General features: G+C 47.5%; 1 protein-coding gene across 1 annotated transcript in view; it reads right to left on the bottom strand.

The window, feature by feature from the left end:
* Positions 1 to 11,058, bottom strand: part of LOC139748635 (uncharacterized) — a 707,069-nt gene that overhangs the window by 96,396 nt on the left and 599,615 nt on the right. The window contains exons 8-9 of the mRNA XM_071661839.1: positions 6,831 to 6,944; positions 1,443 to 1,687 (exon numbers count right to left, since the gene is read on the bottom strand). Coding sequence (XP_071517940.1) covers positions 1,443 to 1,687; positions 6,831 to 6,944 — 359 coding nt within the window. The remainder of the gene's footprint in view (positions 1 to 1,442; positions 1,688 to 6,830; positions 6,945 to 11,058) is intronic.

Here is an 11,058-nt window from a genome sequence, read left to right as displayed (position 1 = left end):
ACCATGGTTGTTTAATTTGTTCATGGATGGGGTTGTTAGGGGGTGAATGCAAGAGTTTTGGAAAGAGGGGCAAGTATGCAGTCTGTTGTGGATGAGAGAGCTTGGAAAGTGAGTCAGTTGTTGTTCGCTGATGATACAGCGCTGGTGGTTGATTCATGTGAGAAACTGCAGAAGCTGGTGACTGAGTTTGGTAAAGTTTGTGAAAGAAGAAAGCTGAAAGTAAATGTGAATAAGAGCAAGGTTATTAGGTACAGTAGGGTTGAGGGTCAAGTCAATTGGGAGGTAAGTTTGAATAGAGAAAAACTGGAGGAAGTGAAGTGTTTTAGATATCTGGGAGTGGATCTGGCAGTGGATGGAACCATGGAAGCGGAGGTGAATCATAGGGTGGGGGAGGGGCCGAAAGTTCTGGGAGCGTTGAAGAATGTGTGGAAGTCGAGAACATTATCTTGGAAAGCAAAAATGGGTATGTTTGAAGGAATAGTGGTTCCAACAATGTTGTATGGTTGCGAGGCGTGGGCTATGGATAGAGTTGTGCGCAGGAGGGTGGATGTGCTGGAAATGAGATGTTTGAGGACAATATGTGGTGTGAGGTGGTTTGATCGAGTAAGTAATGTAAGGGTAAGAGAGATGTGTGGAAATAAAAAGTGTGGTTGAGAGAACAGAAGAGGGTGTTTTGAAATGGTTTGGTCACATTGAGAGAATGAGTGAGGAAAGATTGACCAAGAGGATATATGTGTCAGAGGTGGAGGGAACGAGAAGTGGGTGACCAAATTGGAGATGGAAAGATGGAGTGAAAGTGATCTTGAGTGATCGGGGCCTGAACATGCAGGAGGGTGAAAGGCGTGCAAGGAAAAGAGTGAATTGGAACGATGTGGTATACCGGGGTCGACGTGCTGTCAATGGATTGAACCAGGGCATGTGAAGCGTCTGGGGTAAACCATGGAAAGTTTTGTGGTGCCTGGATGTGGGAAGGGAGCTGTGGTTTCGGTGCATTATTACATGACAGCAAGAGACTGAGTGTGAACGAATGTGGCCTTTGTTGTCTTTTCCTAGCGCTACCTCGCACACATGAGGGGGGAGGGGGGTTATTTCTTATGTGGCGAGGTGGCGACGGAAATGAATAAAGGCAGACAGTATGAATTATGTACATGTGTATATATGTATATGTCTGTGTGTATATACATATTTATATGTATATGTTGAGATGTATAGGTATGTATGTTTGCGTGTGTGGACGTGTATGTATATACATGTGTATGTGGGTGGGTTGGGCCATTCTTTCGTCTGTTTCCTTGCGCTACCTCGCTAACGTGGGAGACAGCGTCAAAATAAAATGAATTAGTATATATATATATATATATATATATATATATATATATATATATATATATATATATATATATATATATATATATAGGATGACGAGAGCGACGTGTACTTACAGATAAGGTCTATTGATGGAGGTAAATGGTGGCGGGGTGATGTCTCCTTCAGTGGAGTAGGGCTGCATGGCCTGAGCGCCGGCGGTGGTGGACATGGCCGTGGCCCCACTGAGGCCACTGGTGCTCAGGCCTCCCGTCAGGCCACCACTGGTCCCACTCAGACCCCCAGCCAGACTGGAGTGGGAGGTGGTCAGGTTGGGCTGGATGGCTGACACGCCCTCACTACGGCTCCTCTGCTCCTCCTGCTGCCACACCAACACTACGTTACTCTCCCACTCGACTGTACCAACTGCTTAGATCCCACTGCCCCTCCCACTGAGTAAACTGCCCCTCCCACTGCGTAAACTGCCCCTTCCACTGCGTAAACTGCCCCTCCCACTCGACTGTACCAACTGCTTACATACACACCCTCCCACTGCCCCTCCCACTGCCCCTCCCACTGGGTAAACTGCCCCTCCCACTGGGTAAACTGCCCCTCCCACTGGGTAAACTGCCCCTCCCACTGGGTAAACTGCCCCTCCCACTGCGTAAACTGCCCCTCCCACTGCGTAAACTGCATCATGCATGTCATTATCCCACCTACCATCATCACCTTACTGTATGAACTGTCAATACTTGCACAGGTATACATGATATTAACTTCCACTGGGACAGGTATACATGATGCTGACTTTCTCTGGGACAGGTATACATGATGTTAACTTTCTCTGGGACAAGTATACTTGATGTTAACTTTCATTGGGACAGGTATACATAATGTTAACTTCCACTGGGACACCTATACATGATGTTAACTTCTACTAGGATAGGCATACATGATGCTAACTTTCATTGGGACAGATATACATAATGTTAACTTCCACTTGGACAGCTATACATGATGTTAACTTCTACTGGGACAAGTACACATAATGTTAACTTCCACTGGGACAGATATACATGATGTTGACTTTCTCTGGGATAGGTATACATGATGTTAACTTTCAGTGGGACAAGTAGACATGATGTTAACTTTCATTGGGACAGGTATTTATGATGTAAACTTTCATTGGGACAGGTATACATGATGTTAACTTTCATTGGGACAGGTATACATGATGTTAACTTTCATTGGGACAGGTATACATGATGTTAACCTTCATTTGGACAGGTATACATGATATTAACTTTCATTGGGACAGGTATACATGATGTTAACTTTCATTGCGACAGGTATACATGATGTTAACTTTCATTGCGACAGGGACACATGATGTTAACTTTCATTGGGACAGGTATACATGATATTAACTTTCATTGGGACAGGTATACATGATGTTAACTTTCATTGCGACAGGTATACATGATGTTGACTTTCTCTGGGATAGGTATACATGATGTTAACTTTCAGTGGAACAGGTAGACATGATGTTAACTTTCATTGGGACAGGTATTTATGATGTAAACTTTCATTGGTACAGGTATACATGATGTTAACTTTCGTTGCGACAGGTATACATGATGTTAACTTTCATAGGGACAGGTATACATGATGTTAACTTTCATTGGGACAGGTATACATGATATTAACTTTCATTGGGACAGTTATACATGATATTAACTTTCATTGTGACAGGTATACATGATATTAACTTTCATTGGGACAGGTATACATGATGTTAATTTTCATTGGGACAGGTATACATGATGTTAACTTTCATTGGGACAGGTATACATGATATCAACTTTCATTGGGACAGGTATACATGATGTTAATTTTCATTGGGACAGGTATACATGATATTAACTTTCATTGGGACAGGTATACATGATATCAACTTTCATTGGGACAGGTATACATGATGTTAACTTTCATTGGGACAGGTATACATGATGTTAACTTTCATTGGGACAGGTATACATGATGCTAACTTTCCACTGGGACACCCGAACAGGAGGTAAAATTCACATCATATTAAATCGAGATCACTCACTACACACTATAACAAATGTGTTCAAAAGAACTTATGGTAACTAGTATATAATATAGTCATTATATAATATAGTCATTATATAATATAGTCAGTATACAATATAGTCAATATGTAATATAGTCAATACATAATATAGTCAGTATATAATATAGTCAATATGTAATAGAGTCAATATATAATATAGTAAGTATATAATATAGTCAATATGTAATATAGTCAATATATAATATAGTCAGTATATAACAGTCATTATATCATATAGTCAATATATAATATAGTCAATATATAATATAGTCAGTATATAATATAATCATTATATAATATAGTCATTATATGATATAGTCAATATATAATATAGTCAATATGTAATATAGTCAGTATATAATATAGTCATTATACAATATAGTCATTATATAATATAGTCAATATATAATATAGTCAATATATAATATAGTCAGTATATAATATAGTCATTATATAATATAGTCATTATATAATATAGTCATTATATATTATAGTCATTACATAATATAGTCAGTATATAATATAGTCATTATATAATATTGTCAATATATAATATAGTCAATATACAATATAGTCAGTATATAATATAGTCAATATATAATATAGTCATTATATAATATAGTCATTGTATAATATAGTCATTATATAATATAGTCATTATATAACATAGTCATTATATAATATACTCATTATATAATATAGTCAGTATATAATATAGTAAGTACATAATGAACTTCACCAAATGTGTCCAAATCTTGTAAGGGATTCGAATCCCAGATGTCTGTGTTGGAAGATAGAAATGTTATAAGAGAGAGAACGTTACAAGAACGTTACAAACCATGAGTTACCTGTCTCTACGTAACACATCATAATAACTGATAATAATAATAATAACCAATTTAATACATACGATATATAACAAACCTCCCAGCAGACTATATTGATCAAGTTGGTCACAAGATGACCCATTATGAGGACACAATACCACTATAGGGGTCATCACCACTATGGTCATCACCACCATGGAGGTCATCACTGCCATAGAGGTCATCCCACCATGTTGGTCATCACCACTATGGTCATCACCACCATGGAGGTCATCACTACCATGATGGTCATCATTACCATGAAGGTCATCATCAACATGGAGGTCATCACGATCACAGAGGTCTTGAGTCAGAAGTCAATACTTGGACCTGGACCTGGAGCTGTACCTGGACCTTTGGCTCTACTTGGACCTGGACCTGCAGCTTGTACTGTACTTCAACCTGGACCTGGAGGTGAACCTGGAGGTGGACCTGGAGTTACTTACCGAGGAACAGTGACAACACCTGGACCTGGAGGTGGACCTGGAGGTGGACCTGGAGTTACTTACCGAGGAACAGTGACAACACCTGGACCTGGAGGTGGACCTGGAGGTGGACCTGGAGTTACTTACCGAGGAACAGTGACAACACCTGGACCTGGAGGTGGACCTGGAGGTGGACCTGGAGTTACTTACCGAGGAACAGTGACAACACCTGGACCTGGAGGTGGACCCGGAGGTGGACCTGGAGTTACTTACCGAGGAACAGTGACAACACCTGGACCTGGAGGTGGACCTGGAGGTGGACCTGGAGTTACTTACCGAGGAAAAGTGACAACACCTGGACCTGGAGGTGGACCTGGAGGTGGACCTGGAGGTGGACCTGGAGTTACTTACCGAGGAACAGTGACAACACCTGGACCTGGAGGTGGACCTGGAGTTACTTACCGAGGAACAGTGACAACACCTGGACCTGGAGGTGGACCTGGAGGTGGACCTGGAGTTACTTACCGAGGAACAGTGACAACACCTAGACCTGGAGGTGGACCTGGAGGTACTTACTGAGGAACAGTGACAACACCTGGACCTGGAGGTGGACCTGGAGGTGGACCTAGAGTTACTTACCGAGGAACAGTGACAACACCTGGACCTGGAGGTGGACCTGTAGGTGGACCTGGAGGTGGACCTGGAGGTACTTACTGAGGAACAGTGACAACACCTGGACCTGGAGGTGGACCTGGAGGTGGACCTGGAGTTACTTACCGAGGAACAGTGACAACACCTGGACCTGGAGGTGGACCTGGAGGTGGACCTGGAATTACTTACCGAGGAACAGTGACAACACCTGGACCTGGAGGTGGACCTGGAGGTGGACCTGGAGTTACTTACCGAGGAACAGTGACAACACCTGGACCTGGAGGTGGACCTGGAGGTGGACCTGGAGGTGGACCTGGAGTTACTTACCGAGGAACAGTGACAACACCTAGACCTGGAGGTGGACCTGGAGGTACTTACTGAGGACAGTGACAACACCTGGACCTGGAAGTGGACCTGGAGGTGGACCTGGAGTTACTTACCGAGGAACAGTGACAACACCTGGACCTGGAGGTGGACCTGGAGTTACTTACCGAGGAACAGTGACAACTCCTGGACCTGGAGGTGGACCTGGAGGTATTTACTGAGGAACAGTGACAACACCTGGACCTGGAGGTGGACCTGGAGTTACTTATCGAGGAACAGTGACAACACCTGGACCTGGAGGTGGACCTGGAGGTACTTACCGAGGAACAGTGACAACACCTGGACCTGGAGGTGGACCTGGAGTTACTTACCGAGGAACAGTGACAACTCCTGGACCTGGAGGTGGACCTGGAGGTGGACCTGGAGTTACTTACCGAGGAACAGTGACAACTCCTGGACCTGGAGGTGGGCCTGGAGGTATTTACTGAGGAACAGTGACAACACCTGGACCTGGAGGTGGACCTGGAGTTACTTACCGAGGAACAGTGACAACACCTGGACCTGGAGGTGGACCTGGAGGTACTTACCGAGGAACAGTGACAACACCTGGACCTGGAGGTGGACCTGGAGGTGGACCTGGAGTCACTTACCGAAGAACAGTGACAACACTTGGACCTGGAGGTGGACCTGGAGGTGGACCTGTAGGTACTTACCGAGGAACAGTGACAACACCTGGACCTGGAGGTGGACCTGGAGATGGACCTGGAGTTACCGAGGAACAGTGACAACACCTGGACCTGGAGGTGGACCTGGAGGTACTTACCGAGGAACAGTGACAACACCTGGACCTGGAGGTGGACCTGGAGGTGGACCTGGGGTCACTTACCGAAGAACAGTGACAATACTTGGACCTGGAGGAGGACCTGGAGGTGGACCTGGAGGTACTTACCGAGGAACAGTGACAACACCTGGACCTGGAGGTGGACCTGGAGGTGGACCTGGAGGTACTTACCGAGGAACAGTGACAACACCTGGACCGGAGGTGGACCTGGAGGTGGACCTGGAGGTACTTACCGAGGAACAGTGACAACACCTGGACCTGGAGGTGGACCTGGAGGTACTTACCGAGGAACAGTGACAACACATGATGTCAGTGACAGCTTTCCTCAAACCCTTGTGTAGCGCCAGGAAGAGAGCCGGGTTGACGAAGGCGTGGACGTGCGCCACATGAAGGGTCACCTGCCACACGAGAAAGGTCAAAGGTCGTGAGACACAGACGGCACTGGCCGTGGTCATGAGGAGGGAGGGGGGGGGTGAACATGACTGTTCCTGACAGAGGTGACCTGGGAATATAGGAAGGTGTGTACAGCAGGTGACCTGGGAATATAGGAAGGTGTGTACAGCAGGTGACCTGGGGATATAGGAAGGTGTGTACAGCAGGTGACCTGGGAATATAGGAAGGTGTGTACAGCAGGTGACCTGGGGATATAGGAAGGTGTGTACAGCAGGTGACCTGGGAATATAGGAAGGTGTGTACAGCAGGTGACCTGGGAATATAGGAAGGTGTGTACAGCAGGTGACCTGGGAATATAGGAAGGTGTGTACAGCAGTTGACCTGGGGATATAGGAAGGTGTGTACAGCAGGTGACCTGGGAATATAGGAAGGTGTGTACAGCAGGTGACCTGGGAATATAGGAAGGTGTGTACAGCAGGTGACCTGGGAATATAGGAAGGTGTGTACAGCAGGTGACCTGGGAATATAGGAAGGTGTGTACAGCAGGCGACATGGTAATATAGGAAGGTGTGTACAGCAGGTGACCTGGGAATATAGGAAGGTGTGTACAGCAGGTGACCTGGGAATATAGGAAGGTGTGTACAGCAGGTGACCTGGGAATATAGGAAGGTGTGTACAGCAGGTGACCTGGGAATATAGGAAGGTGTGTACAGCAGGCGACATGGTAATATACGAAGGTGTGTACAGCAGGTGACCTGGGAATATAGGAAGGTGTGTACAGCAGGTGACCTGGGAATATAGGAAGGTGTGTACAGCAGGCGACATGGTAATATAGGAAGGTGTGCACAGCAGGTGACCTGGGAATATAGGAAGGTGTGTACAGCAGGTGACCTGGGAATATAGGAAGGTATGTACAGCAGGTGACCTGGGAATATAGGAAGGTTTGTACAGCAGGCGACATGGTAATATAGGAAGGTGTGCAAAGCAGGTGACCTGGGAATATAGGAAGGTGTGTACAGCAGGTGACCTGGGAATATAGGAAGGTGTGTACAGCAGGTGACCTGGCAATATAGGAAGGTGTGTACAACAGGCGACATGGTAATATAGGAAGGTGTGTACAGCAGGTGACCTGGGAATATAGGAAGGTGTGTATAGCAGGTGACCTGGGAATATAGGAAGATGTGTACAGCAGGTGACCTGGGAATATAGGAAGGTGTGTACAGCAGGTGACCTGGGAATATAGGAAGGTGTGTACAGCAGGCGACATGGTAATATAGGAAGGTGTGTACAGCAGGTGACCTGGGAATATAGGAAGGTGTGTACAGCAGGTGACCTGGGAATATAGGAAGGTGTGTACCGCAGGTGACCTGGGAATATAGGAAGGTGTGTACAGCAGGTGACCTGGGAATATAGGAAGGTGTGTACAGCAGGCGACCTGGGAATATAGGAAGGTGTGTACAGCAGGTGACTTGGAAATATAGGAAGGTGTGTACAGCAAGTGACCTGGGAATATAGGAGGGTGTGTACAGCAGGTGACCTGAAATATAGGAAGGTGTGCACAGCAGGTGACCTGGGAATATAGGAAGGTGTGTACAGCAGGTGACCTGGGAATATAGGAAGGTGTGTACAGCAGGCGACATGGTAATATAGAAAGGTGTGTACAGCAGGTGACCTGGGAATATAGGAAGGTGTGTACAGCAGGTAACCTGGAAATATAGGAAGGTGTGTAGAGCAGGTGACCTGGGAATATAGGAAGGTGTGTACAGCAGGTGACCTGGGAATATAGGAAGGTGTGTACAGCAGGCGACCTAGGAATATAGGAAGGTGTGTACAGCAGGTGACCTGGGAATATAGGAAGGTGTGTACAGTAGGTGACCTGGGAATATAGGAAGGTGTGTACAGCAGGTGACCTGGGAATATAGGAAGGTGTGTACAGCAGGCGACATGGTAATATGGGAAGGTGTGTACAGCAGGTGACCTGGGAATATAGGAAGGTGTGCACAGCAGGTGACTTGGGAATATAGGAAGGTATGTACAGCAGGTGACCTGGGAATATAGGAAGGTGTGTACAGCAGGTGACCTGGGAATATAGGAAGGTGTGTACAGCAGGCGACATGGTAATATAGGAAGGTGTGTACAGCAGGTGACCTGGGAATATAGGAAGATGTGCACAGCAGGTGACCTGGGAATATAGGAAGGTGTGTACAGCAGGTGACCTGGGAATATAGGAAGGTGTGTACAGCAGGCGACATGGTAATATAGGGAGGTGTGGACAGCAGGTGACCTGGGAATATAGGAAGGTGTGTACAGCAGGTGACCTGGGAATATCGGAAGGTGTGTACAGCAGGTGACCTGGGAATATAGGAAGGTGTGTACAGCAGGTGACATGGTAATATAGGAAGGTGAATACAGCAGGTGACCTGGACGCACGACACAGGCACAGTCTACTGGGTGACATGGATTTGTGGGTCAGCGTGTCAGGGAGGGTCATGATGTGTGGGTCACAGTGTCAGGGAGGGTCAGGATGTGTGGGTCACAGTGTCAGGGAGGGTCAAGATGTGTGGGTCACTGTGTCAGGGAGGGTCAGGATGTGTCGGTCACTGTGACAGGGAGGGTCAGGATGTGTGGGTCACTGTGTCAGGGAGGGTCACGATGTGTGGGTCACAGTGTCAGGTAGGGTCAGGATGTGTGGGTCAGCGTGTCAGGGAGCGTCACTGTGTCAGGGAGGGTCAGGATGTGTGGGTCAGTGTCAGGGAGGGTTAGTGTGTCAGGGAGGGTCAGGATGTGTGGGTCAGCGTGTCAGGGAGGGTTAGTGTGTCAGGGAGGGTCAGAGTGGTAGGGAGGGTTAGTGTGTCAGGGAGGGTTAGTGTGTCAGGGAGGATTAGTGTGTCAGGGAGGGCTAGTGTGTCAGGGAGGGTTAGTGTGTCAGGGAGGGTTAGTGTGTCAGGGAGGGTTAGTGTGTCAGGGAGGGTCAGAGTGTCAGGGAGGGTTAGTGTGTCAGGGAGGGTCAGAGTGTCAGGGAGGGTTAGTGTGTCAGGAAGGGTTAGTGTGTCAGGGAGGGTTAGTGTGTCAGGGAGGGTCAGAGTGTCAGGGAGGGTTAGTGTGTCAGGGAGGGTCAGAGTGTCAGGGAGGTTAGTGTGTCCGGGAGGGTTAGTGTGTCAGGGAGGGTTGGAGTGTCAGGGAGGGTTAGTGTGTCAGGGAGGGTCACAGTGTCGGGGAGGGTTAGTGTGTCAGGGAGGGCTAGTGTGTCAGGGAGGGTTAGTGTGTCAGGGAGGGCTAGTGTGTCAGGGAGGGTTAGTGTGTCAGGGAGGGTCAGAGTGTCAGGGAGGGTTAGTGTGTCAGGGAGCGTTAGTGTGTCAGGGAGGGCCGGAGTGTCAGGGAGGGTTAGTGTGTCAGGGAGGGTTAGTGTGTCAGGGAGGGCTAGTGTGTCAGGGAGGGTTAGTGTGTCAGGGAGGGTTAGTGTGTCAGGGAGGGTCAGAGTGTCAGGGAGGGTTGGAGTGTCAGGGAGGGTTAGTGTGTCAGGGAGGGTCAGAGTTCAGGGAGGGTTAGTGTGTCAGGGAGGGTTAGTGTGTCAGGGAGGGCTAGTGTGTCAGGGAGGGTTAGTGTGTCAGGGAGGGTTAGTGTGTCAGGGAGGGTTAGTGTGTCAGGGAGGGTCAGAGTGTCAGGGAGGGTTAGTGTGTCAGGGAGGGTTAGTGTGTCAGGGAGGGCTAGTGTGTCAGGGAGGGTTAGTGTGACAGGGAGGGTTAGTGTGTCAGGGAGGGTTAGTGTGTCAGGGAGGGTTAATGTGTCAGGGAGGGTTAGTGTGTCAGGGAGGGTCAGAGTGTCAGGGAGGGTCAGAGTGTCAGGGAGGGTTAGTGTGTCAGGGAGGGTTAGTGTGTCAGGGAGGGTGGAGCAGGATTACCTAACAAAGGGTCAAGGTGGATTATGGTATAGAGGCTGAAGGCAGATTATGTCACAAAGGTATTGTGCATCAAGCGGTACAGCGACGTGTATGTGGAGGTGAGTCATACAGCGACGTGTATGTGGAGGTGAGTCATACAGCGACGTGTATGTGGAGGTGAGTCATACAGCGACGTGTATGTGGAGGTGAGTCATACAGCGACGTGCATGTGGAGGTGA

Source organism: Panulirus ornatus, chromosome 5 (genome assembly GCF_036320965.1).
Source record: "Panulirus ornatus isolate Po-2019 chromosome 5, ASM3632096v1, whole genome shotgun sequence".
NCBI lineage: Eukaryota > Metazoa > Arthropoda > Malacostraca > Decapoda > Palinuridae > Panulirus > Panulirus ornatus.
Note: the sequence above shows the minus strand (reverse complement) of the source record. Positions and strands in the feature narration are given on the sequence as shown.